Source organism: Lindgomyces ingoldianus (assembly GCF_010093535.1).
Source record: "Lindgomyces ingoldianus strain ATCC 200398 unplaced genomic scaffold BDR25scaffold_9, whole genome shotgun sequence".
Taxonomy (NCBI): Eukaryota; Fungi; Ascomycota; class Dothideomycetes; order Pleosporales; family Lindgomycetaceae; genus Lindgomyces; species Lindgomyces ingoldianus.
The window spans coordinates 916627-942975 of NW_022985170.1; the positions used below are offsets into that span (position 1 = coordinate 916627).

General features: G+C 50.0%; 6 protein-coding genes across 6 annotated transcripts; 3 read left to right on the forward strand and 3 right to left on the reverse strand.

Annotated features, from left to right (window-relative positions):
• The first annotated feature begins 40 nt into the window (after window positions 1-40).
• On the forward strand, window positions 41-1797 carry BDR25DRAFT_131274 (dihydroflavonol-4-reductase). Its single transcript, XM_033683847.1, has 5 exons — window positions 41-429; window positions 491-852; window positions 951-1020; window positions 1188-1244; window positions 1322-1797. Exons 1-5 carry the CDS (start codon window positions 186-188, stop codon window positions 1645-1647), a joined length of 1059 nt encoding a protein of 352 aa, XP_033550194.1. The 5' UTR covers window positions 41-185; the 3' UTR covers window positions 1648-1797.
• A 4128-nt stretch (window positions 1798-5925) lies between these two features.
• On the reverse strand, window positions 5926-6387 carry BDR25DRAFT_323923 (uncharacterized protein; the record flags this gene model as incomplete). Its single annotated transcript, XM_033692129.1, has 1 exon — window positions 5926-6387. One exon carries the CDS (start codon window positions 6385-6387, stop codon window positions 5926-5928), a length of 462 nt encoding a protein of 153 aa, XP_033550195.1.
• Window positions 6388-7938: 1551 nt separating this feature from the next.
• On the forward strand, window positions 7939-8710 carry BDR25DRAFT_167467 (uncharacterized protein; the record flags this gene model as incomplete). Its single annotated transcript, XM_033684100.1, has 2 exons — window positions 7939-8170; window positions 8268-8710. Coding segments are annotated over 2 exons (675 nt in total), but the record flags the coding sequence as incomplete, so codon positions are not given.
• Window positions 8711-9273: 563 nt separating this feature from the next.
• BDR25DRAFT_257757 (uncharacterized protein) lies at window positions 9274-13011 on the reverse strand. The gene is made up of 6 exons (XM_033686500.1): window positions 12816-13011; window positions 12663-12767; window positions 12114-12613; window positions 11968-12066; window positions 9722-11918; window positions 9274-9662 (listed from the first exon to the last, which is right to left on the reverse strand). The coding sequence occupies exons 1-6, from the start codon at window positions 12859-12861 to the stop codon at window positions 9490-9492; spliced, it is 3120 nt and encodes a 1039-aa protein (XP_033550197.1). The 5' UTR covers window positions 12862-13011; the 3' UTR covers window positions 9274-9489.
• A 911-nt stretch (window positions 13012-13922) lies between these two features.
• BDR25DRAFT_131304 (Not1-domain-containing protein) lies at window positions 13923-21214 on the forward strand. The gene is made up of 4 exons (XM_033683848.1): window positions 13923-14604; window positions 14659-14983; window positions 15033-20938; window positions 20995-21214. The coding sequence occupies exons 1-4, from the start codon at window positions 14008-14010 to the stop codon at window positions 21055-21057; spliced, it is 6891 nt and encodes a 2296-aa protein (XP_033550198.1). The 5' UTR covers window positions 13923-14007; the 3' UTR covers window positions 21058-21214.
• Window positions 21215-23867: 2653 nt separating this feature from the next.
• Window positions 23868-25066, reverse strand: BDR25DRAFT_323909 (uncharacterized protein; the record flags this gene model as incomplete). The annotated part of the gene is made up of 4 exons (XM_033692127.1): window positions 23868-24695; window positions 24748-24819; window positions 24869-24935; window positions 24990-25066. 4 exons carry the CDS (start codon window positions 25064-25066, stop codon window positions 23868-23870), a joined length of 1044 nt encoding a protein of 347 aa, XP_033550199.1.
• Between the last annotated feature and the right edge of the window lie 1283 nt (window positions 25067-26349).

The following is a 26349-nucleotide window of genomic DNA, read 5'->3' on the forward strand; positions in this document are numbered from 1 at the left end:
TGGTCATGTCCCGCACAAAGTGGACTATTTAAATTCACCCCTTCCACTCTCTTACTCTCCTACCACTCTTCTCTCTCTCTTTCCCCACTCCTTAACAGGTTTCCCCAACTTTTTCCAGACGCTTGACACACTTCGATATCTACCCCCTTTCTGCTTACTTCATCACCGTGCCCCCCCTTCTCACTATGCCTACGCTTGCTCTCAACCCAGATTCTCTCGTCTTTGTAACCGGCGTCAACGGCCTTATTGGTAGCCACATCGCTGACCAGCTTCTTGAGCGCGGATATCATGTCCGAGGTGCCGTTCGTGATGTTGCTAAAGCAAGCTGGCTGTCAGATTACTTCACCAACAAGCACAAGAATGCCAAGTTCGAACTTGTCAGCGTCCCTGATATGACTCTCGACGGGTGCTACGATGATGTCGTGAAAGGCAAGTCACCTGCACCCTCTTCCCAACCCTCCTGCTTACCACTGTCTGTTCCCCAATCTAGACTGCGACGGCTTCGTCCACGTCGCCTCCCCCCTCACCGGTCAAATACCCGAGGAAACAATCCCTATCGCAATTAAAGGCGGCCTAAATGCTCTCAAAGCTGCTGCCAAAAACCCGAGCATTAAGAGGGTTGTGTATACCTCATCCTCTATCGCCGCTACAATGCCTCGTCCCAATACCGACTTTTCAGTTGATGAGACATCGTACAACGAGGTGGCCGTAAAGAAAGTGTGGAACCATCCAGAAGACGAGCCAGAGAGCTTCAAAGGTCTGTATATGTATGCGGCGATTAAGACGGAGACGGAGATGGCGATGTGGAAGTGGGTGAGGGAAGAAAAGCCAGGGTTTGTATTTAATTCTATTGTAAGTGTCACTTTTTTTTCTCCCAATTCTTCATGCGAAGGAATAGTGGCATTGATTAGATATTGCGAACAAGGCGGACGTTGACGCCATTGATACAGCTTCCAAACGCAAACTTCAGCAGAGTCCTAGTCCCAGAGAAACAAGGCTTCCCTTCAACGATCGCATGGGGTACGAAGTCCCGGGTACAAACTCAATGTTCTGTCCCAAAATTCACTGTAAACATCTAAGATACCACCTAGGTGGTGTTTGAGATTGTTACCTGACGCGACAAAACATCGAGGTACCAGATCCCAACTTTGAAAGACTGCGCTGACTTTGTCCGTCCTCGTTCGCAGCACATGCCGTGTTCACTGGTGAGAATTTCGATGCCATCACTCACATCATTCCACCCCGTAGGTTGCTCATCTTTTGGTTTCATCATTTTTTCCAACTTTCTACCCAACCCGTACTGACCTCCATCTCCTCCCAGAATGGTTCATTGACACCATTGATGACGCACTCCTCCATATCGCCGCACTTATCTACTCCGATGTGGATTCCGAGCGTCTCTTTGGGTTCGCTGAACCTTTCAATTGGAACCAGATTCTTGCGATTTATCGGAAGTCGTATCCGGAGAGAAAGTTCAGGGATGATATCGAAGGTTTGGGGGAGGACAGGATGAAGATGCCGAGGGAGAGAGCTGAGGAGTTGCTGAAGTGGATGGGGAGGGAGGGTTGGACGGGGTTAGAAGAGAGTGTGGGAGAGATGTGTAAGGATTTTGTTAAGGATGAGGAGAAGAAGAGCCCGGAGAAGTGATACTTCGGCTTCTTCACTTCACAAAGGGCGTACTTTTCGAGGTCAGGTAAGCAAGTCTTAAGCAGCCGCGAGTGCTCTTGCAAAGCAGATGCGTGAATGCATAGTATTGTACGCGACTTTCTCATATGCCTTTGATCAGTTTCAACGCGGTCTCGGGCTTTTCCATGTCTTTCCAGATCATAGCCTCGGCTTTTGCTTGCGTGATCATTCCAACACCCTTACATCAAACTGAGCAAAAGGGCACAAAGATGCTCTGAGCTGTCGTCCTGAGTCTTTTACTCTTGATCAATAGCCATCACCATAAATCTTTCAATCTCACTCGAAGACCTTCATCATGAGCCCTTCGCTCTCTCCTAAAAGCCATCACCCCGAAGCATTCGTTGTCACTCAACCATCACTATAAAACATTCACCTTCGGTCTTAAGGAATCACTATGAGGCCTTAACTTTCCCTCAAGTTCCATCGCGCCCTTGCGATGGCAAAAACCCTGTGGTGAAGATGCGTTTCACCGTTTCGCTATAGTGAGCCTCTTTTATTCTCGCCTAGCCAGTGGGAGCACTCGATGATGTGCTCGCCACAATTGTTGCCGGAGTGGGAAAACCTGGACCCGCAGTCGCCAGATCTCATGCTCTTTCGCGTTCGCGCTTCGGGATTAGGTCGAAGAGCAGAACAGCCTAAGCTCACTCTCTCTACAAGACTATGCATAGACGGGCCTGCATGTTTTCTATTGATTTGAAATGATGCCTAAACAAGTCAGGCCTTGGGATGAAGGTGTTGTGCAATTCTCCTTGTCTAGGACGGATCTGAGATGAGCTGCGTTTCCATCCATTCCTACTTCTCTTTTCCGCAAAACTGACTGTCCCCATGTCTTCCCATAATTTTAAAACTAATGAAAGGAGTGACCCACAATCTCGACATGAAAATAGTATATAATTGTTGGTTCGCTGCCGTGATGCATGCATTAAATACTGTCTACCAAGCAAGAGTTTAACCTGGAGCGTCAGTTTCGGCTTATGTCTACTTTTATTCAAGTTCCCAACATAGTAATTAAATGCGCGATAAAGCTATCTTTCTATCCACTTATCTCAGGGATGAAACGTAAGTGTTCCACCGATCTCCTTCAGTCCTTTGCTACTTTCGCCTTTACTGTCGCTCAATCTCCGCCTTTTCATAACCACGATGCTAAGATAACACCTTATATTCCTTCCCTTCCACCTGAACCTTATTCGTACTAACCAAAGGTAAGTTCGTGACCTCCCACAGCTTGATGACATCTACTCTCTTCAGTTCATGAGACTTGATATTCCTCCAATATACATAGCTCACACTGACACAACCGGTACGATTTCGGAGTTTCCTTAGTTGCGACATCTGCTCGCTTCCAGCACTGGCTACTCGAAGCGGATACAATATGGTTCGTTGCCTCCCTGAAGATTCTGGCAACGAGCATCAACCAACTCCAAGTATTAGTAACGCCGAGGACGAGAATGAGCGGGACCAGACTATAAATTCACCGCTCCGATCTCGAAGCTTCGACATAGCGCTCAGAAAGCGTAATACCGGTAAGCGGTGGAGAGGTAACGCTAATGGTTCTGAACCTTCGGTATCCGGGGGGTTTCTTACTAGACGAGAAGGAGAGTCATACGGCTCAAGGTAGCAGGAATTAGAGCAGAGCGAAGACACCGGGTGGGGTAATGAAAATATGCAAGAGGGAGATCTAGAGTGACGGAAAATAGTCTGTGGTTATTGGTGCGGTCAGATTACCCTAAGGTACCGTCCGAGAGAGAATAGATGAGACTTCAGTTGGAGATCGGACCAAAGGGGATTGATCTGAGAGGTGCCAAACAATAGACTAACTAGGGGAAGAGGTTGTTGAGATGGGGTTCGTAGGTTCGATACTGTTCCTTTGGCCCACATCTATCTTAAATACTTCGGGATACTTAGCAGAGTGGGCGTAATTTGATATGAAGAGTAGAATAAAAGCCATGACCTCAAGCCAATAATGTAAAGGAGATGAAGTGGTTGTTCCATCCTGCTTCAGGATTTGAGAGGCCTTGGAAGAGGTGACATTACCTAATGCTGATGCCTGCTCTCATATACACTCCCAGTACAATGAAAGTATTCCCTATCTTCACTACCTGTACCCTCCCCCTCAAGGGCATCCACCCACTAACTTCTCCCTCACAGCCAATTTCTCAACCTTAACTTACGTCAAATATGCCCCTTCCTCCTTCAGACATTCTGATCCCGTAACACAAATATAAACTCCTTTCCAAGCCGAGATGCGCTTCAAATACTTCTCATCCATATGGCCCTCATTCTAAAAACGCCACATTTTCTCGTCTAGAAAGTGGCTATCACATCCAGGAAGAGCTTTCTGAGTTTCGAAGTCGTAGACATTTCTACCATACACATTCCATGGCCACTGGCGTGATCAACACGACTCGGTTGGGCTGTTGCGGGGGAACAGCTATGGGCTTCTAGCTACTAGACGGAAGGGCGAAGCGTGCGTGGAAATAACCGGCACGGATATGCATCGTGTGGTTTTGGAGGAACAGACGCCCAGTCGACCCTCGAGTAGCCAAGCTTTCAGGCTTGGGAGAATCTAGTCACTGGCGCCTGTGGTGAGAATGCCGGACATGTGGATGTAGTTGAAATGGTAGATGTTCTGCACCAAGACGTGAAGAGGATAGGGCCTTTGTCTGGGGAATTGGCGGAAGAAGCTGGATTGACTTGCGAGTGCGTTCTGGGGAGATGGTAGGTAATGGGTGAGAAACTGGGAGTCTGGGGAGTCCGACCGTGATGGAGAAGGTGGGACCTCAGAACCTAGATGATGAATTAATTTCCAGGAGGCTGAATGAAGTGGTAGAATCGTCTGTTTCTTTTCCTTTACCATGCTTGCCATTTTTAGCACTCATGGGTTAAGAAACTCTCCGTCACTCAAAGGTAAGAGTTAAGTTGGTTGAAGTAAAGATATTGTTACGCATTTTGGAACTTGAAGTTGAGAATGGTATTAAACCACAAAGAATAGAAAATTATCAGGGGGGGACAGCATAGGGTTGGTCTGAACGCGTATTGAGTTATTAATGAAACCTGCACGTCCTTTCTAGTTGCTTCGTCAAGACGACCGCCTTGAAACAATTCTAGACTGCCCGGGATGGCAAAATAGGAACCAAGGTGAGATCTCTTCGAAAAGAACTATATTCTTTGGTACAGGAAAAAAAGACGGTCTAAAGGAATCAGTGTGTCCAACCGTTAGTACACCTAATAGTGCAGTGCTGCAGTACACTGATTTTGGTCACGTACGTACGTACAGGGCATCTACTCAGTATACTGTACTATACATGAGGCTGCTGTACTAACTGTTTACAGTAGTTATATAGGATTTTTAGTGGTTTTGGGCAGTTAAAGGCAGGTTGCTGAGGGCTAGGGGGCTTGTGTTCAGAGATTAATGCGGAGAATACAGTTAGTGCCTGTTTTGTTAGCAATCTTCTAACAAATTTAGCAACTATGCTATCTGCCTTATTTTTTTGCCTATTATGATGTCCTAATTCCTATCCTAATTAATAACATAGTCATCTCAGCGTGTTACCACCTTGTAGGCCCCATCCTTGCGGGCCTTATCCTCACATGCCTTATCCCAACGCTTAGAGAAGGCCCGCATGGCCTCACCTAGCCCATCTAGGCCGTCCTCGCGTGAAGCAACTCCTTTAAAGCATATGCAAGATACCCAGGCTAAGGAGCACCTAAATAATGCCTGCTATAACGTTAGAATTGCCTTTAAGATTAACATTGCCCTTAATTTCCTATTAATCCTAGCAACCTTATGTGAGTGCAAGCAGTGCTTCTTACAGGCTAAGAAGACTATTACAATAAGAAGGAATTAACTATTAGTGTTAATAATAGAGGCTCCTTAACTGCAGAAGAATTAGTTACATAACATTGCTGTTACTAGTAAGATTAATAACTGTAGATCTTACAAGGGGTATTATAACTTCCTAATTAGGTATAGTCTTTAGCTTCAGCGCAATTACTTCATAATACTTTAGTTACTGTATCCAAACTGTACACTGACGTCATCTCCTCCGTACAGTTAGTTAGTAACAGCCGACTCTTCCGTAACTGTACTATACAACCTCCAAAAGGCTCCGTAACTAACGGTTGGACACACTGAAAGGAATGATGGATAATCAATTTATTGGGATCTTCAACGAAAGTAGTCCAGTTGACCAGCCCTTTGTGCTATTGCCTCTCAATACTTCGTAGTAATCTCGCCCACTAGGCCCGTTGAATTCTGACAGCAAAACACCCAGGCTTCGCGTTGTGCACGTTTATATAGCTGGCCTTCTCATCCGCCAACATCCCCCCAGCCACACTCTCTAGCTCCTTTCCCTCGATCACCTCCGCCGCCACCATCATGTGTTTCTCATCATAAGCTCTCAAGGATAGCAGCCTTTGCAGTTGTGTCTCTGGTAAGATTTTGCCATCGAAGGGGCGGCAGTCGTGGGCATGGACGAAGATAGGGCCATTTCCCCGATAGGGCGTTATACTGTCGGCCGGAAAAGGGTCGTAGCCGATGAGGAAGAGTTTTTCACCAGGGTTTGCCTCTAGAAGGCAGCGGCGACAGGGAAGATGCATGCCTTCGGAAGCAATAGTGGAGTGTGATGTGCTGGTAATTGCAGGCAGGGGGGTCGGAAGGGCGACATATTTCAACGCGACAGGCGCGATCTCTGCCTTCATTTGGGATGAAGGCTTGGCGGACGATGGGAAGGGGGAAGACATGATTGCTTGAGTATTTTGGAATATGGTTTGATGGGCGTCCGAAACTTAAGTTGCAATGCTTGATGAGTTGTTGATTTGAATTGAGAGTTGATGCTGCTCAGAATGATGGATGAGGATGAGCTGCTTCACTATTTATTCTTCTCCGTGGGATTTTGACTCATAAGTAAGCCGTACTTGCTGTGGCACGAAAAAGGATGACCTGGTGGGGACATGAGGGTTCGCAGAAATGATGCTCTAGAAGTGACGAATTGCTACCCATTCCATCCTCAGCACCTTACTTTCTGTATGGTCACTTCAATCCCATGGCTTAAAGCCGGTCACTAATTATTCGACCTTATTTCTTCCCATTGGCCACTTCAAACCCAAGATTCATGATGACTCTATGCTTGGCTTAGGGACATTGCTTCGCGCTTTCTAAGAATTGGGAAAGCGAGTTTCATATGGGAATTCTGAAAGAAGCATGGCGTTCGAGAAGGAAAGAGAAAAGAACGACAAATATCACGTGTATTCTAATTCAATGAAGGAGTGCGGAGAGAAAGCTGAACTCAAGGTTGAATTTTGGAACTTGGTTGTTAAGCCAGATAGTGCACCCCGAATTAACTTCTTTCAGCAGAAGTGAATAAAGGAGGAGGCATAAAATGGAAATCCAAGTGAGACCAGAAGATATGTGCAATATGACTTGTCGTCTGAGACATCTCCTTTTAGTCCTTCGGCATGAAAAATGCTGAGCCCTCTCCTTACAGCTCCGGCACACCCCGGCAGATTCATATCAGTAACCCAACGATGGGAGACTACTGGCCAGACAACGCGGGGCCTTCTAAAGGACCATGCGGAAATATAGCCTGCGGTTTCTTATAGACACACTCTGTGGGCGGAGACTTCTAGACGATTTCCCACACCCCAAACCTCACTTCGAGCTTCTATGCTCAGGCTCAATCGAATGCATTCAAGGAACTCGACTTCTATTTAGATTGCTTTCTCAATCATCGAGTAGCATGAAAATACTTCCTTCTCATTTGTAATGGGTTGGAGTCCAGATCTATGAGAGTACTGTTTCACGGATTAAGAGTCAGGATGTGTGGGGACATTTTCTTTCTCCAGAGCCGTCTTCTAGGTAATAGGATGTGAACCGATTATTCCGCTATTATGGCTTACACAAATCCCATCCCAACCAATGCGATCCCCTGTGAAAAATTCCATCATAGGACTGCATCAGTGCCCAGGTGACAACCACAATCATCACGTGACCGCGCGTCCTCACCCACAACGGGAATAATTCCCCCGCCAAAACGCCCTACAATATTTCCACACTCCAAACTCTAACGAAATACACCGTGGCTCCCCAAGCCTCCCCCACACGCCAATATGTCGTCCAAACATTGCATCCATTCCCTACTCTCCCCCCTCTCCAGCTCCCCCCAATTGACATTGCCTCCCAGCCCCCCCGAGCCGGATCCCCTCATCGAGGTCATCGTCGGACACGCCAGTCGGGATGGCGGCCTCTGCGTCCAACGAACTTGGTTCTTGAAACGCTCGCTGTTGTGCCAGCACTCCAATTTCTTCCGCGCTGCATGTTACGGGCAGTGGGAGGAAGGGAATGAGAACCGCATTATATTAGCCGATGAAGACCCTCGTGTGTTTGCGGATTTTGTGGACTTCATGCAGAGTAATATCTACAGCTTGAATACGTTGATTGAGGGGTTTAATATGGTTCCTAGTCACGCGAAAGCTTGGGTGCTGGGTATGTTCGATCTCCCGAAATCTCACACCTTCCCTATCTACGAGACTAGGACTGATGTAATTACGCCGAGCGAAGCACAAATGCTAACACCACAAAGGCGACAAACTCGGTGCACTCTCCTTCCGCACGGCCGCGCTCCACAAACTCCACCAATACTTCATTCCTTACTCTCTAGACCCTTACATCAGCGCATTCTCCTCTCCTATCCGTCCAATTGATATCGCATACATCTGCACCCACACCGCGCCCCTCTACTCTCCCTTCAACCACCCATCCTCATCCGCCCTCCGCAGCCTCTTCTTCGACGCTGTATCCTCCCACTGGGCCCGCATCGACATCCTCAACATCGATGAAGCCATGGATATCTGTGGGGAGGAGTTAAGCTGGAGAGATGTCTACACCGCGTATGGAGATTTCAAGGATCATTTAGTTGATAGTTTGAAGGTGCCCGATGCGTGGCGGAATGTGTGCTTGAGGGATGTGGAGGTGTATTTAGGGCTAGGGGTGAAGAAAGAGGAGGCTGAAGAAGATAAGGTCGTAGGTGCTAAGAAGGAGAAGAAGGGAATTAAGGGCAGGATTGGGCTTCCGTTTCGGACGTCCGACAGGGAGAGGGTGAAATTAAGGAACGAGCAGAGGCTGGAGGGGGTGGAAAAGTTCGAGTTGAAGGCGGAGGTGGAAGAGAAGGACGAAGTAACGGCTGAAGTGGAGGTTAAGGCGGAGATAAGTGTTGAGGTGGAGGAGAAGACAGGTATCAAGGATGAGACAGACGGGAAGACTGATATCAGGGTTGAGGCGGAAGTGCAGGTTAAGAGTGAAGACGGGTACGAGGCTGACGACGAGAAAGGCAGAAGATGGAGTCGTGAGGGTTGAGCTTTTGGACTAGAGCTTGGCGGCTCGTGGAAAGGGTTCAAGGTGTGGTAATAAATGTAAAAAATCCAGGGGCTATAGCATGTTATCAATGACCCGAAGATTTGTCTATTCGGGTAGGTGTGTACAATAGGATACAAGTTTGGAAACAGACTATCCAAAATACTTTAGTAATTCAAGACGGAGGGCACGAGATCCTTCTCACAATGAACAAGTGTACCTCACTTCTCTATCATAACTATGTCATCATGTGCAATTTCCCATTTCCCATATACTACAATCCTCGGCTGCCATCAATGCCACGAGAGTGCAAGAAGTCAAAAGCCCAAAGCGCAGCCGCGTGCCAACGCCCAACACCAAACAAACCTAAAAAGTAACATGGCAACATCGCTCGACGTTCTTCTGGAGACGCCCTGAAGAGTTCAAAGCATGACACAAAACAAGACTCCACATCAACAGTTCTGCAAGTAATTACTGGGCACAAGACCAGGCCTACCGCCATTCCTCCCTACAACTTCAGCCTCCCACCACCCATCATCTTGCAACCTCAACACGGCGAGAATGTCACCTTTCGCAAAGGAAAGTTCCTCGGGGATCTGGGCGTTGTACATGTACATGGCTCGAGCTGTAGAGATATTATTAGTAATCCTAATAGCGAATCTCGAGGCTAGGGAAGGCGCTTACAGTAGTGAAGAACCATCCGTCCATCCTTCGTGTACTGCCTGGGTTCGGCAACACTCTTGCTCCTCACCCTCGTACTAGGTTGGCTTGACACACTTCCAACGTATCCAAGATCACTGCCTCCACCGCCGTAGTAGGAGCTTTGTGGCCGCTGACTACCACCCCCTCGACCCCGTTGACTACCGCCGTAGACACTGCCGTCTCCTCGCTCACTGCCCGGGCCTGGCGCGAGTTGAAGGGCCATGTCACTTCTCATATCGCTTCCCCTTGAGCTGCTAGGCCGGTCGTACGACTGACGGAATTGGGGGGCTGGACTAACCCCTCGAGATGGTGGACCTGCTGCACGAGAGTTTGGCCGTGTGTTGGCGAAAGCGGGTTGGGGAGGCTGGGGAGAAACAGCGCGAGGAACATTAGCATGGCCCGGCGATCCACCACGAGATGATGAATACGAGCCTCGTGGCGTATGATTACCTGCATGCTGTTTAATTGGGCTGGTAGACTGTGCTCGGGGTCGCCCTCCTGCATTCGATGCAGCATAGGGATTTGGCGATACTGCACGATATGTAGCAGGCGATTGAGGAGTCTGTACTGAGTAAAGCCCTGGCCTCGGGCTGGTAGCTCGAGGAGGAGCAGGGGAGGCAGATCGAGTCATTTCTTGCTGCGTTGCACCACGAGTAGGTGGTCGGGAGCTTGAGTTGGTGCTTCCATTACGATTTTCATAGGTTGGACGTGCTGGAGAGGTTGTGTTGAACATGTTGGCCTTCTGGTCAATATACTTCTGCGTTGTCTGCTGCATTTGGCGGGACGTGAAAGCTGGCTGTGGAGCTCCAAGTCGGGATATCGGTTGGTCGTATGATGGTGGCGGTGTTCCTCGCTGGGCGGCATTGAGCGCCGCGTTTGTGAGAGGAGTAGGCATACCACCGACAGGTGTTGAGCTCACGCCTGGTGTCCCAGGAGGCGCCGGGGTAGCGAGACCGTGATATCTGTCTGCCGATACACGCAGAGAAGACTGTTTAGTGACGCCTTTGAGCTCTGCAAGCGCCTGTGCGATTGGATCCATATCCTCTTGTTCGTCCTTTTGTGACTTCTTCTGTTTGCGAGCATCTGGAGATGCCACGTCAAAAACATTGTTGCCAATGTTGAGCTGGAAACTGGCTCTAGGATCAACTGGCTCAGGGCTTGCCGAGCGAGCTTCGCCTCCAAGGATGTTGCCACGAGTACCCTTTCCGAATGGCCGAGTCGGACTGATATTTTCGTTGTTTTGTTTGGATGCTGGACCCCAAGTATTTCGGTTGCTTGGCGCAATTGATGTTGCCCCCTGGTCCTTGTCGTGCTTGCTCTTTCTTCTACTGAAGGGACTGTTGTGAAAGAATCCCCTCTTCTTTTGAACCTGAGTCTCCTCCACCACGGGTGGTGGTGCTGGGGTCAATGGTTTACCTGGAGACGCTGATCCACTTGGCGGCTCGATGCTCGAGAACGAAGTTGGGTTGGAGTAGTCGCTATGAGAGTCTCTGCTTGAAGGGCGAGCGGGACTCGGAATAGTGGTTCGCTCGGAGGGCGGTCCAATCCTGCAGAATTGTGTCATACCATCCATAGGGTAGTCATTGTGAGGCACCTGGCTTTGCTGATATTGCTGATGAGCTTGTTGTTGAGCATGAACTAGACGCGGATCTGGCTGGATTCCTCTTGCTGGTTGCGTATGTTGGGGAGGCTGCATCGGCTGGATTGGCTGGACAGGCTGGGTTGGTTGGACAGGCTGGGTTGGATGGACTGGCTGGGTTGGCTGAACTGGCTGAACTGACTGAACTGACTGAACTGGCTGAACTGGCTGAACTGGCTGAACTGGCTGAACTGGCTGGGATGGCTGCGCTTGAATCTGCTCTTGCAGGGGAGCTGGTCTCGTATCCCTCAGTCCCATCTCTCGTGCTAGTGGATTGTTAGGATCGTGGTGAGATTCGAAAACAGAGGGCTGTGGCGATGATGTTCGGAAAGCTGGATTCATCGTTCTCTGGAACTGGGCTACAGAGTAGGCTCCTTCGTCAGATGTTTCAGAGGCGGTATCGGTAGTATCTCCGCGGCAGAAATTAATGAATTTTGGTGGGTCGGGGATCTCTTGTCCAGTTGAGCACTCCTTGATGAAGCTCATAATATCCTTGTTGACCTCGCATTCCTCTAGGGATAGCCGGATCTTTTCACATGACTACGCATGTTAGAGGTTGCGTTGAGAACTAGAATGTAATACCACTTACTGCATCATCGCTCACACAGACAGTCGAAGCGATGTTTGCAAAGTTCCACAGACTGCTCTTCATATAGTCGATGCGCTCTTCTTCAAGGTCTTGGAATTTCTGTCCGACATGTTAGCTTCGCCATAACAAGTCGAAGAGAGATATACGTCACAAGCGGCCTTCCAATCCCTGTTCCACCGCCCGGTGGTTTCTTCTAGAACCTTGACAGCAGCCTCGTACTCGCTGCTCGTGCTCGACAGTTGTATCTGCGTCTTCTCCAGTCGAGCCTTGTTCTTCCGTTCCTCATGGCCCATCACCATGTGCGCTTGTGCTAGGAAACCCTTGATCTTCAAACAGTCCTGCTCGTATCGGTCGCGCGCCTTATTCACGGCAATAGTCTGCTGTGTCTTAACTTTGAGCAGCTTCTCGATCCCACCCTGCACGATCTTCCTGCGCTCCTTCATTCCCCCGGCAAATGCTGTCAACGGTTCCTCTAGCTCCACCTTCATCTGAGCAGCAATGCTCTGATGTGATTTCCCCATCGCCTCTACTTCGCCCCGAATAACGTCGAGTGACATTCGCAGGGTGCCTGATTCGGAGGAGCCGAGAGGTTTGCGGGACAGGTGGAGGAGCTTCCGTGCGTACTCGTCTTCGATTGCCGCCCGTGCTGTAGCTCATTAGCAATACTTCAGAGGAAGGCCCTGGGATGCTCATACCAGTGTAGAATGACTTCATTTCGTCCGAAGTGACTTTGGCATTGTGCAAGCGCTCAAGCATAGGACCGACGCCGGCGTCATCTTTGCCCCAGAAGTTGTTGGCAACTATGAGAAGCTCAGTAAGAACCAGTTAGACGTATAATGTGGGCTTACATGAAAGAGTGACCGAAGGCGGCTCAGCGGCCGTAGTGCCAGGCATGGCGCCAGGCTTTGTTTATCAACCAAACCTTGAAGCGAGCGGTGTTTGCGACAATGACAGGTGAATGTTGGAACAGCGCGGCTCTAAATGCAACGAGGAGTAAAATAATATGATATGAGCTAGGAGACACAGTTCTAGGACTGGGTGTTGAGGAACCGTGGGGTGCAGGGGTCGGACCGTGGTACTCAATATTTACGTCTGTTCACCCCAGCAACGGGGGGCTTGGCTCAGCCCTACTTGTGCGGTTCGCCATTCCATCCTCACTAATAATGCTCTGGACCAATGATGAATTTTCTTGAATGCTCTCGTGAGATCGGACAATGGATTTTCAACTCTTTAGCTTTTTGAGGCATCTAACGCGTCCACAGACTTCTTAGGGGCTTTGTCTAGCACGTGATCAGATCTGTTCCTTCAAGGTAGCATCCTATTGAGGTCTTAGCTCGAGGTGGTGATTCCGGTTGGACGTGGACGGTGCATCAGGCTACCACCTTTCCGAGCAGTGATTCTATCCGAGTAGCAAGACGAACGGTGCTGATGAGTGGTGGATGAAATATGCGTTTGTCGAGCATTGTGACTCTCTGAGATGAGCGTGTCGAAAGGAGACGTGTAGTATCCTACGATCTGGTACTCTGACCGCGTGGCCATGTTTGTGACGCGTTTGCTCTCTCCCACTGGGGTCCAGCAGTGGTGAGAGCCTGAGATTGTTGGCTCCACCATTTTCAGCGTTGGAGTCGGAGCACTCACCGAGGCTGAGTGATATGGAGCAGTAGTGCAAAGGGTAGGGAGCGGGCGCGCCTCTGCCTCTCTGGACCTGCATTCCACCACGACGACATGCAGCTCAACCAGCGCAGCGTCGCCATCTGGAATTAAATTTCATAACTGTTCTCTACCTGCTGAATGCTGCTACTCATTGCAATCGAGTTGGCGCTGCCACTAAGTGGCCCCTATCTGTGCCCGTGAAAGTGCTGCCGAACGCGCTGCCAACTGTCCCTCGCGCCAAGCCCGGCCCTTCTGGCGAGCCGCAGGTGCGACCTCTGGCTCTGCATCTTCCCCCCAAAAGCCCATCGTCCAAACCACTGCCCCCATCTCCCTTCTCAATCCCCTTCTCCCGGCCGCCTCCGCGCTGCTCATGGAAACGCCTTCTAGATGAGCCAGCAACATCCTTGGGGCTCCGCAAGACAGCACCAGACCGCACGGCTAACTCCCATATCAACCGCATTCGCGCAAGAACAACGCAACACTCCCTCCCCTAGCAGTTCGCGCCCTGGCTTTTCTCCCGCTGCCTCTAACTTCCCATCGCTACCCCCCTCTTCTGCTCGACACGTCGGGAGCCGCAAGTCGTCGGCGGCCTCGTCGACAAGCTCACTCTTCTCCCCCTCCCACACCGGACAGCAGCTCCCGGTCAGCCAGCTGCTGTCCTCCCGGACTAGGACCATAGCGCCGCAACCCGTCTCGCAACTGGCGTCCTCCGCTGCCGCCTTGCCTACCGCATCGCAGAGTGGTGGTGGTACCTCGAGCAGCGGCGGAGGGGCCCCCAAGCTTGCCCGCGGCTCGCCTTCACTCTCAACCTCGAGTACCGTCGGATCGCCAAATACGTCTGCAAACCCTGCTACTAGCGCGGCGGGCCAGAGTCTGGCCCGGATTGTCATTGCACAAGTCTTCCTACTGCTCAGCCAGTTTGGGACTGTGAAGGACGAAAAGGATCGAGCTAAGTGGGACACACAGGCTGAGCAGATTCGCAAGGTTAGCCATTGACTCTGCCTCGTCGTTGTTACTAAATACTGACTGTCTCGGTAGCTGATCGATTCGAACGGTATGGAGGTCTTTGCGAAGTACTTCCGGCGTCTGCTACAGAACAATGCCGGGCAGATATTTCCCACTACGGGGAGAACAGCGGAGCCAAACGGCAGCTACCAGCTACTGGTGACCGAGATGCAGAAGATCAAGAAGGATCCCGAGCAAGCTGCAAGGATTGCAGAGTCGATTGATTCGCCCGAGGGCGACCTGTTTCGCGACTTTGACCTCTCCGCCTTCATGTCGCATTTCCAGCTGGACCCCATTGAGAAGGCCACGCTAGCTCTCGCATTCAGGTCAGCTAACAAGGCGGACCTCAGGACAAAAGGTAAGGACTCTTCCCAACCCGCTTATGGTGACTGTTCTGACCGTACTAGCCGACGCAATCCTCTCGAGCCTTGACGAAGAGCTCATGGTGGCCATCGCTTCTGACGAGCTTAGCACTGACTTCCTAGCTTTTCTCCTCGAACGGCTCCTTCAAGACCCACCCCGGGATTGGAATGAGGATAAGAAGTCTTCGTTGTCATACGTCGTGCACCACCGGTTCCAGGCATATCAAGCTAGCCCCCCGGTCGAGATCCTGTCATTGCTCATGCTGGTCGAACTGACGAATGCGTCGCAAAATCCTTTGGTGAAGCTAGTACAACGCGCTGGTCCGCGAGCCACAGTGACCGTGGATTCGTGCAAAGAAATGCTTGCATCCGCAGAGATGCGCGACATCAGCTACCAGCAAGTTGCCAATGTTCTTCTCTACATGGCTATCTCTCAGGGCGGTCAAGCATACAATGCGAAGAATTTTGTAGCGGCACTACGGGAGCATCGGGCAGGCCAGCGATTGGACTGGCAGGATGTTGTTCATGCGTTTGATCGAGAAAACGTCCGAATTACGAAGCCTCAGTTGCTCACCCTAGTCGACGCATTGCTCCCTATCGCGAACGAAACGGAAACGTTCGATCTCCAGCTACTGTGGGGTGGTGAATGGACGAACGAGTTGACCCAGCTATACTTTGTCACGGCCTTACTCTCTTGTACTCCAGAGGAACTCGATGCATCCCAAATACCACGGCTAAGGGTGTCCTATACCACGAAGATGTTTGAGGGAGCTCCTACTGAAGTTAAGACGTTTGCAGAGCAGGCAGTAAAGCACCCCTATGTCTCCCTAGATGCCACAACCGCACTGTTTAGCATGATCTTCAGATCTTCAGAGGCTTATCAGCAGGCCCAGATGCTCGGTATTCCGGACGCTATCATCAACTCGCATACCGCCGAGTTTCTTGTCGCTGCGGCCGGAGTCCCAAAACCATGGGGTGCCCTACAAGAGCAAGCCTTGAAACAGCTGTTTGATCCATTTTTTTCGAAGCACTTGGTGCCGTACAACTTCGTTCTTTATGGGCTTTGGCAACAAGATAACCAATGGCTGGTCGATCGATTCATCGACGCATACAGCAACGACTCAAGGTCCTTAACTCTCATCATGGATCATGCCCAAGCCAATGGCTGGCTTGAAGCTTTGATTCGGGCCAACGCCGAATTCAGTCTGGATCTTGCCGCCCAGGCGCACGCTCGAGGTCTCTTTGAAATCGAGCCATGGTTACAGCAGACCTTTGAACAAAATGGCGCCTTCTTCCGCAGAGTTTTAACCGCCTTCCTCGGCCAGAGAGCTACAGAGGAGATGGAGAGCTTGCGCGATGATCATCATCCCCTAATCCTACCGCTCGCAGTCAAAACTGTTCATCCCATGCTGTGGTTTCTCGCCGAATGTGGACTTCCTGAATCAGAGCTTCTTCCCTTGCAGAGAAAATGCATACAAGCTTTCCCGCGTCTGATCAACTATGGTGAAGGCGTGGACGAGATCATAGATTCGAACGGCGAAAATGGAAACGCTCTTCCGGAAGATGCCGATAAAAAGATGCAGGAGCACTTCAAAAATATGTACAGCGGTGAAAGCGATGTCCGTGACATCATCACGATCTTGAAGAAATACAAGGAATCGCAAGATCCTGCTGATCAAGACCTTTTCGCTTGCATGATCCATGGTCTCTTTGATGAGTACAACTGCTTTGGGGAGTATCCCTTGGAAGCTTTGGCCACCACGGCTGTTCTCTTCGGCGGCATCATCAGCTACAACCTCCTATCTCGGATTGCTCTCCAAGTGGGCCTGGCAATGGTTCTCGAGGCTGTACAAGAATACCGACCTGAGGATTCCATGTACAAATTCGGACTTCAAGCTCTCCTTCACTTCTCAAACCGACTCTCTGAGTGGCCCAACTACTGCGATCAACTTCTCATTGTACCTGGCCTCCAAGGAACCGAGATCTACACTAAAGCTGAAGAAGTGGTCCAACAACAGGAGAGCGAAATTAACGGAGATACTCAGAACGGCATTGATATGACAAATGGGACCAATATGGACGACTTGGTTCCGCCAGAGTCCATCGTACCTAAGTTCACTTGCCTTCACGTAGGCCCACCTCTGAGGGAGGATTCCTATGAACCGCCCGATGAAGAAGTTCAAGACAAGGTCTTGTTCGTTCTCAACAACGTGTCAGAACGCAACCTCAATGATAAAATCCACATCCTAACGGAGTCTGTGGAGGAGAAACATCATCAATGGTTCGCTAGCTATCTGGTCGAGGAGCGAGCGAAGGTGCAGCCGAATTTCCAAAAACTGTATCTTACCATGTTAGATCTCTTCAACGACAAGATGCTTTGGGAGGAAGTCCTTAGGGAGACCTATGTTGCGGTCATAAAGATGCTGAACAGTGATGCGGCGCTAGGATCTACCGAGCGAACGCATCTGAAAGCTCTCGGTGGTTGGCTCGGATCGCTCACGATCGCTCGCAACAAACCAATCAAATTCCGCAACATATCATTCAAAGACCTTCTGATCGAAGGCTACGACACAGACCGCCTTTTGCTTGTCATTCCCTTCACTTGCAAGGTTCTTGTGATGGCAGCTGAGTCAGACGTCTTCAAGCCGCCAAACCCATGGTTGATGGAAATCATCCATGTTCTTATGGAACTCTACCACTACGCTGATTTGAAACTCAATCAAAAATTCGAGATTGAGGTCCTCTGCAAAGGGCTTAATCTCGACCACAAAGACATTGAGCCATCTGACAGCATTCGAGCAAGGCCCCAAGTTAACGAAGAATATCTCGGACCTATAGTTCCCGACGAGCTAGAGGCCTTCAATAATTTATCTCTCATGAGTCTCAATCGAGCTCGTGGTCCAAGCGAACGCTTCTCGTCTGCTGCGATTACCTCAGGCCTCCCCGATTTCTCCAACCAGCTTATCTATCCGCCGTCCGGAAACAGTGTAGTTCCGCCAACAACCCTGAAGAAGATCTTTCTCACGGCTGTTAACCAAGCCATACAAGAGATCATCGCCCCGGTGGTGGAGCGGTCGGTTACTATTGCGGCTATTTCGACATCGCAGCTCGTCAGTAAGGATTTTGCCATGGAAGGAGATGAGGAGAAGCTACGTAAGGCCGCTCATACAGTTGTGAAGTCATTGTCTGGAGCTTTAGCCCTTGTCACCTGTAAAGAGCCGTTGCGCATGAGCATCATGAATAATATCCGAGTCATGGCGCGGGATCTCCCTGAGCAAGCCCTACCCGAGGGCCACGTGCTCATGTTTGTCAACGACAATCTAGATCTTGTTTGTGGCACCGTGGAGCACGCGGCTGAGATGTCATCAATGGCCGAGATCGATATGCAGATAGAGGAGGCAGTGAGGATGCGACGGATTTTCCGGAACACCCGACCAAACGAACCCTACAAGGATGGCAGTATTAGTCCTTGGGCATTCTACATCCCTGAGCCTTACAAACAGACCAATGGCGGCCTGAACCGAGAGCAGCTAGCAATCTATGAAGAGTTTGGAAGGCAGTCCAGAGGTCTCCCCCACGGAAACAACGCGTCGCAGGATAGTGGACGACAGGTTCCTGACGTCTTGCAGGATCAATTTGCGGCGGTTCCCAACCTCCCAACCCCAGCCACGGCTCCAGCTGAGCCACGACAAGTCACACAGCCGCCACGTCTTCAAAGCCTTCCGTCCGCCCATGTTCCCCCAACTGCTCAGCTTAACGGATTTATGGAGCCTTCCGGTCCAGAGCGCGGGCAGCGTAATGTCGAAGAACTCTTTGTGGAGTTGACGCGGACTGCCAAAGAAGCACCAGAGGAACGCCTTGGTGAGCTTCGACAAGGCAGCCCAATCCATCCTATCTTTGAACAGCTCATCTCAACTATCGAATATGCCGGAGTGAACAAAGACCACCTGGCTTTTCGAATTGCTGGGACCGTCACGAACTATCTCTTTTCAGAACAGCTCAACCGCTTGGAAGTTGAGGTCTTAACTCATCTCCTATCAACACTGTGCCAGCTTTCCGTTCAGACCTCCAGACAGGTTCTCATGTGGCTGGCACAGATTCACGACGACGACCGCCTCTTCAACGCTACCGTTATGATTTGTTTGATGGATGTTGGCCTCATGGACATGCATCGACTCAATACCACCATTGCCAAAGCCATCCAGCAACGACGGCTTGCTGCAGTGGAGATGCTCTCCAATATTATGGATGATATTCTCCTTAACGAGTATCCAAGTGCCCTACGTGCCGACTTTGCGTTGTCTATCGATGCTCTCACCAGCTGGCTAGCTGAAGATCCTACCTTTGAAATTGGGAGACAGCTGATATCGAAGCTGCAAATTCTCCCTACAGAGCAAACTGTGACCCCGCCGGCAACCGGAAAGAAAGACCAATTGGAATACATATTTGATGAATGGGTTCATCTCCAACTTCCAGATACGCCAAAGAAGTCCATCGCTGCCTTCATCTACCAATTACATCAGATGAAAGTCCTGAAGACCCAAGAAGACTCCATCGAATTCATTCGAACTTGTATCGACGCCTCTGTTGCATCCTACGAGCGCGAAGAATTGCTTCCGTTCGGCACAGGAAACCCAGATACCGCAACCATCAACGTAGACGCTCTTGGAAAGCTGATTGTCTCTCTTGTTGTTTACCAAGGGGAAGAAGACGGAGCGGTCAAGGAAAGCAAGGCGAAATATCTTGACAGCATGCTCTATGTGGTGATCTTTGTCCTCTGCAATCACCAACAAACACGTGGCGAGCGTTTCCCCCAAAAGGTCTTCTTCCGATTACTTTCGGCAATTCTGTTCGAGCTCAATGAATCAGCAAAAGATAATGCCTTTGCTGGCTTCAAAGCCGATATTTTCCTGGTTGTCGCCAAGGCCTTTCTGGTGTTACAACCCCAAAACTTCCCACAGTTTTCTTTCTCTTGGTTGGCCTTGATTGCACATCGAATCTTCATCCCCGCCCTGCTGGATGATTTCCCTTCAGAAAACGATACCAAAGACAAGCGATGGGACAGCTACGCACAACTGATGGAGACCCTGCTCACATATACTGGCCAATTGATCAAGCCGGCGAGTGAGAGTCTCATGGCTCAAAACTTCTATCGTGGGGTGCTTCGAGTTCTGCTAGTTATCCACCATGATTACCCGGAGTTCCTTGGAGAGAATCACTTCCGATTCTGCAACGCACTTCCAATGCACTGCACACAACTGCGCAATCTCATTGTTAGCGCATACCCAACTGACATCATGGAGATGCCGGACCCTTTCACTACTGGTCTGAAAGTTGACCGCCTCGAAGATATTCGTCAGAGCCCCAACGTTCGCGCCGACATTGACCAGATTCTTAGTCATGCGGGCATCAAGGACACGCTCGACGACTTACTGCGAGCTTCAGAGCCAAGTACAGAGGATGTGGAGAAAGTCTGCAATGCCACGTACTATGGAGAGCCGAAGCCTGCCGGGTTTGAATTAGTAGCCACTACAGCCAATCCTGCCTTGATCCACGCAATCATCCTTTATGTTGCCTCCACGACTCTGGCGTCACAGGGCTCGAAGGAGCGAGGCTTCAAACCTGAATCGTCTGCCGCGAGACTGTTGGAGCAACTAGCTAAAGAACTTGGACCTGAGGCCAAATATCATTTCATTAGCGCAATTGCTAACCAGCTTCGCTGGCCTAACGCTCATACTCACTACTTCACATATGCGCTTCTTCACCTATTTGGCCCTCCAAATAACGACCCGCAAGTCCTAGACGTTCAACAGACCATCACGAGGGTTCTTTTGGAGCGACTGCTGGTCCACCGCCCTCATCCCTGGGGATTGATCATCACACTTCTAGAGGTTCTCCAGAACCGCATGTACGCGTTCTGGGACTTGCCATTTGTTAAGGCTGCCCCAGAGGTAAGCGGATATATTGCAATGCTCACTTTACTCTCACGCTAATGATGTCCTTCCAGGTCGAGCGATTGTTCAACGCTCTTTTTGCTCATGTCCGTCAGAGCCCTCGCCCACTTGTCTAGGCAAACTTGCGCGCCACCTAATTACAAGCGCAATACCAACATCGAAACCTCCGAACCATATTGTTGGTGCGCGTGAGCGGCGCAGCTAACTATTTCCCGAACTAATGTCTGCTCTTCTCCAATGCATTTGCGTGGGGTTATGGGGATTTTCTCTCTAGCACTTTACTGCATGGCATAGAGCTTCCTTTCAAATTAATACTTCAGATTCTTTATCGGGCGTTCGGCCTGTGCTTGCCCTTTGACCTAGCTAGTTGTGGTTGACCACTTATCATTTCGGATGATTCTTGCGTAAGCAGTCAACGGAGCCTAGGTACATGACCATGGATGTGCATGCTTGCAAATGGCCAGATGAAAGGACGGATGGGATTTGGGACTTTGTGTTTCTGTGTCTGTGTCTGCGTGAACAAAAAGCATGGCGTCATGGAATGATAGGGGTGTTTTGTTCTTCTCCGTCTAACTCTTCTTCTCCTCCTTATCTTATTGATGGATGGATGGATGGATGGATGGCCGGCATGAAAGACTTTTCTCTTCCTCTTCCTGCTTTACTTTGCTTTCTTCCCTTCCTAGCTACACCTTTTCTGTAGAATAGCATTCCTGGTTGGCGTGGTGGGATGGCTGGACTGGACTGTACGAGCGAAAGTGGAAGTGGAACTGGTGGACGGCTTTTCTGACTGCTCTAAACTCGAGTAGCTCGCGATCCATGCCATCCATATACTGTAGGATATTATGTGAAATGGTTCTTTTTTATGCGCGTATGCTGCATGTGCTGCTGACCTTGATTGTTAATGTCTTGTTTATGGTGGAGGCTTTATCGCAGCGAAAACGAATGTCTCCACTCTTGGTGATTATGATACTATTACAACTTATTCGTATTCAATCATGATGATGTTTAAACTCTCCTTGGGGAAGACATTGTGGTGGCATTGACAACCAGAGCAGCGCACATGCAAAGAAGGATACAGTACTCTGTACACGATTGTCAGACCGACGGCTGGGTTCGGCCTACATCCCTCCACTCCGCTCGTATAAGTAGCGTGCTGACAAGCTCTGCTGATCATGTTCCGAAGCTTCTATCGATACGGAGACATGATGACACAGTTTGATACGGGTTGGACACTAGTATGGAAGTTCCCGTGTGGAATCCTGCAAGGCGTTGCCGAGGCGTGCATGCATATGTTACGAGGATCACTTTTGGGGCGAGACGTGTTAAAGGGTCAATAGGCTTTCGGAGGAAAGCTCATTTACGGGTAGTAACCTTACACCTTGCTCAGGGGGAATACTAGAATGCGTGGGTATTGGTCACTGGGCATGTGGAGATGAGTGTGAGAGTGTGTGCCTATGTTTTCTAAGTGTGTGCTATCAATAGACGCGCTCCAAACGGATCTATAAAGTGTCCAGGCTTTCGCGCATCCTGCAAAAAATGTTGGTAACGAGATGTGCAGGTGTCTTGTGGTGCGCTTTGTGGCGTGGTACTTGCCCTGACCAGCTGTAATGAAGGATTTCTTCCTTGTGCTATAGTGGAGGGCAGTAAAGGTAGAAACTGACACCGAAGCAGGAAGCGAGGCTAGGAGAAAAGGCTGCATCGTGCAGCGTAAATCTTGCCGATTGCGCAAAATTCTGAACGGTAGCTAGCTAGCTGTGCGAGGTCGTACTCGTATCTTGCATTTTCACACATTTCGGCGAAAAAAAATTCCGAAACTGGAAAGTTCTTTGGACATGCCGATAGTACGTACGATCACATGTTTAAAATTTAGGGCCTTCCACAGATACACTAAATCCGGCCCATAATAATTGTTGGTTGCCTTAACCAATGAACAGACTTTAGACTGGTATCTGCTCCTAAGACAGATAATTGTGCTTCGAAGGAGTTGACAAGGGTGGATAAGGGCGAGAACTGGGTTTGGGATGTCGCTTGTTCGGGATTACTTGAACCGTGCACAAGCTTTGGCGGTGGTGTGGGCGATGAGGATCGTGGGAAATGGGAAAATGGGCAAGTGATCGGGGGGGGAGAATTCTTACCAGCGGCAGGATACGGGAGGGATAGGGAGATCCACAGGGCAAATTCCCAGAAGAGTGAATGAGCTGGGACCTGGAGAATCCTTTCGAAAGCCTCCGCAGAATGGTGCAATGGTATTGAACAAATGATTCTCAATTTGTTATGAAGGCTAACTTGCATATACTTTGGCCGTTCATCATGCCTACTTGTTGTAATTTTTGAGGGCATCTAATGCCCGATATTCCAACTCAGTCCAAAATCTAAGACCAATGTCGAATCCGTAACGCCAAATCGCCTAGAGGTTTGCGATATACGCCTCCTGGTGGTATATGTCATATCTCTCCTGTAAATGCATCAATCGCTGGGAAGCAAGCCTCCTCGTCGTGGAAGGTTTCAGAGGGAGCTCCAAGATAGAGTCCATTTCGCCAGTTCCACTGACATGGGTGGTATGTGAATGGTAAATATCGTGGTCTTTGGTTCCCTGGTTGTTAGGTTGGGGCCGAACAGTTACTGTGCATTACCGCTTGAGAACCAAAGGACCTCGCTACCCTTTAGCATTTCTTGTCTCCGGAATCCTGGCTCCTCCACTACTTCGGGAAATGCAGCTGGAGTAGGTGATCGCAGACCAGCTCCTTCCCCCCGGTAGAGTTCGGGCCTCGGCGCTATTCCGGCCAAATTCTATGTCTGTAGGATCCCTACTGGATATCACAACTCTTAATATATCTAAGAAAGCTTCAACTAGCTCTTTAAAAGCGGCTGTCGACAGCTCCTTCCAGGGTTTGTAGATCCGTGCGAGTCTCAACTCCTAAATACCTCAAAGAGCTGCTCCGATTTGCATTTCCGGACTAACAGGCGAAATCGGCGACAAAGGCGAAGCAGGTGCTTTGAATGGTGCAGTACTGGAACCGAAAGTGGGTGATGGAGAGGGTATGATGGGTGTGCGGGGCTGAATAGGTGGCGTTGGGTGAAGCAGTTTCGCTGCTGGGCTTGGGCTCGGCTGATTGCGTCCTCGGCGGGCGTGGATGGCCTTGCGATATAGAGGTCGTAGGAAGGGTATTGAAGCTGAGATAATGCCTGCGTGTTGCTCGACCTGTCCCCAGATTAGGAAATCTCCCGTGTGTTTGCCCTGCTCCATGAAATTCGATGCCCAAAGAACCAATATCCAAAGTCGAATCGCGGAGGCAATGATGGCGACAATTCCGATTGAGAAGATGCCGATGAGCTCGAGTCTGCGTTTTACGGGCATGCTTTGAAGATTGAGCACGAAAGGAATGGGGAGGATCCATATGACGAGATCGGTGACGAGGTTGAAGCCCGCGTTGAAGAACCAGAGGATGGTTGGGTCGTAGCATTGCGCGGTATAAATGCCCCTAAATCCATCGAAGAAAACCTTAGTTGACCACGCGTCTGAAGGTGGAATGCAGGTCAAAGCGCCTGCAATAATCATTGAGAAACTGGCAATCACTACAATCGTTATTATTCCGCGGACGATTCGGTGGAAGCTCTTGTGCGAGGAAGCAACGTAGTTGTAGAAGAGGAGAATGGAGACTTTAACGAGGCAAAGGTCGACGATATAGTTGATTCGGTAAATCCAAAAGGTGAGGAGTCCGCCTCTGACGATGCTTGATAATATTTCGAAGCTCTGGACTATGTATTAGCACGTTACAAGCAAGCATAGAGCTGAAGAATCTTACCTCCATAGCCCTGCTATAGTCTAGATAGACAACTTGGTAGTAATTGACAACGGTGCAGCACCATGTGGCAAGCTTCAAGCTGTCAGTCCAGAAGACGCGATGCTGTCGCGTGAACACTCACAAGAGCAGATAACATAACCCAATCTGGAGAACCCACTTTCCCGACAAGGAAGTAACGACTGTAAAATCTAGGCGACGTCAGTATACTAAGCGCGAAACGTCGCTCGACGGGGATCCGTTACCTCAGTGCTACCACAATGGTGGAAAGACTAGTAAGGACAAACGCAACGACAACCGCTGCGGTTCCGCGAACCGCCATGTTAAAACAGGTGGACTATCGATGGCAACAATGCTGAAATCCAAGAACAGCTAGTCATGGAAATGTTGGTCGGACGATGTAGACTGGTGATACCGTTTTGAGTATTCGAAGTCGCAGCAGCAATCTAGGTCGAGGAGATCTCCCAAAAAGCTGCGCATCTGGGGTCGAAATCGCGTTTATAGGGACAGTGCACGGCCGCTAGCTGAAGATGGCGTTCGTGGTCGAAGGTTGAGGAAGATCATTAGCTAGCTTGCACGGGCGCGAGTCAGGAGTTTGTGGCAGTAGTGAGGTGATGTGAGGTGCAGAACGTCCAGACGTCGACTGCTTTTGGCTGAAGGACATAACCTGTTCAAGCCAACCTCCCTCTCGGCATCTCTCTTCGCCGTGAATTTGTCTCTCACAGCGACAATTTGTATAAGTGAAGACGCGACAGGTGGCTCCATCCCATGATCACTTCCCCGCATTTGGTCCTTGGTGGCCCTCTGCAGCCTGTCTTCTACGAAATTCGCAAGTTCGCATTGGACAGCGCTGGCTAAACTCTCCTCTTGTGAGCGCTTGACCGCTCTCCCTCGACGCATGATAATGTTGCTTTGGGGTTTCAGCCGCTTTACCGAGATCGACCCCAGCAGGAATTAATCTTTACCCCGCCAATCGTAGCATTCACTTCCGGAGCAAATGCCTTGCTGGCAATCCTGGACCTTATTATTGCTGTGCCCCGACCTGGATCCCTTCTCTTGTCAACTGTCTCAGCACTCGTGTGAACGCTGGGGAGAACACCCTCGGCGTTCAAACCATTGTTTCCATGGCTGGCTAGAATCCTGCATCGTTCTCGTCTCGTGTCAGACCGTGAACAGTTCGTTCAGCCACCATGATCCCCGATATTGTTCAGCGTCTGATCACCGACCCGGTCCGCCATTTGGCCTGGGTCAATGGATTACCACCCCAGACGGGTGACATTGCCGGATTACTCCCCAGCTCCCGCCTTACCGACCGCGGCAGTGGAGGGATTACCTGGTGAATATTACGGCAAATACTTTCTGCAATGCACGAAATAATCAGTCGATGGTAGAGGTAAAGAGGGGTGGAATGTTAAGAACTTGCTGAGTTCTGAAGGCTACTCGTTGCCGCATGGATGGACGGCGAAGTTGAAATTGTCTCAAGGAGAGGTGTTGAAACTTGATAGCAGGCACTAATTCGGATTAAGCCCCATTGCCGGTAGCGAACTCGCAATTCTTGACCGCCTCCCATCGACCCTCCTCACACCCACCTCCGGATCGCATCCT

Bases quoted from the DNA above. Each gene is read 5' to 3' on its own strand.
- BDR25DRAFT_131274 (XM_033683847.1), top strand. From the start codon at position 186: ATGCCTACGCTTGCTCTCAACCCAGATTCTCTCGTCTTTGTAACCGGC. The intron at 1,021-1,187 runs GTACGAAGTCCC...CCTCGTTCGCAG, and splicing joins CCCTTCAACGATCGCATGGG to CACATGCCGTGTTCACTGGT. The intron at 1,245-1,321 runs GTAGGTTGCTCA...ATCTCCTCCCAG, and splicing joins CACTCACATCATTCCACCCC to AATGGTTCATTGACACCATT.
- BDR25DRAFT_257757 (XM_033686500.1), bottom strand. From the start codon at position 12,861: ATGCCTGGCACTACGGCCGCTGAGCCGCCTTCGGTCACTCTTTCAT. The intron at 12,067-12,113 runs GTATATCTCTCT...CATGTCGGACAG, and splicing joins ATTGGAAGGCCGCTTGTGAC to AAATTCCAAGACCTTGAAGA. The intron at 9,663-9,721 runs GTAAGCGCCTTC...ATATCTCTACAG, and splicing joins ACGGATGGTTCTTCACTACT to CTCGAGCCATGTACATGTAC.
- BDR25DRAFT_131304 (XM_033683848.1), top strand. From the start codon at position 14,008: ATGAGCCAGCAACATCCTTGGGGCTCCGCAAGACAGCACCAGACCGCA. The intron at 14,605-14,658 runs GTTAGCCATTGA...CTGTCTCGGTAG, and splicing joins AGGCTGAGCAGATTCGCAAG to CTGATCGATTCGAACGGTAT. The intron at 20,939-20,994 runs GTAAGCGGATAT...ATGTCCTTCCAG, and splicing joins TTGTTAAGGCTGCCCCAGAG to GTCGAGCGATTGTTCAACGC.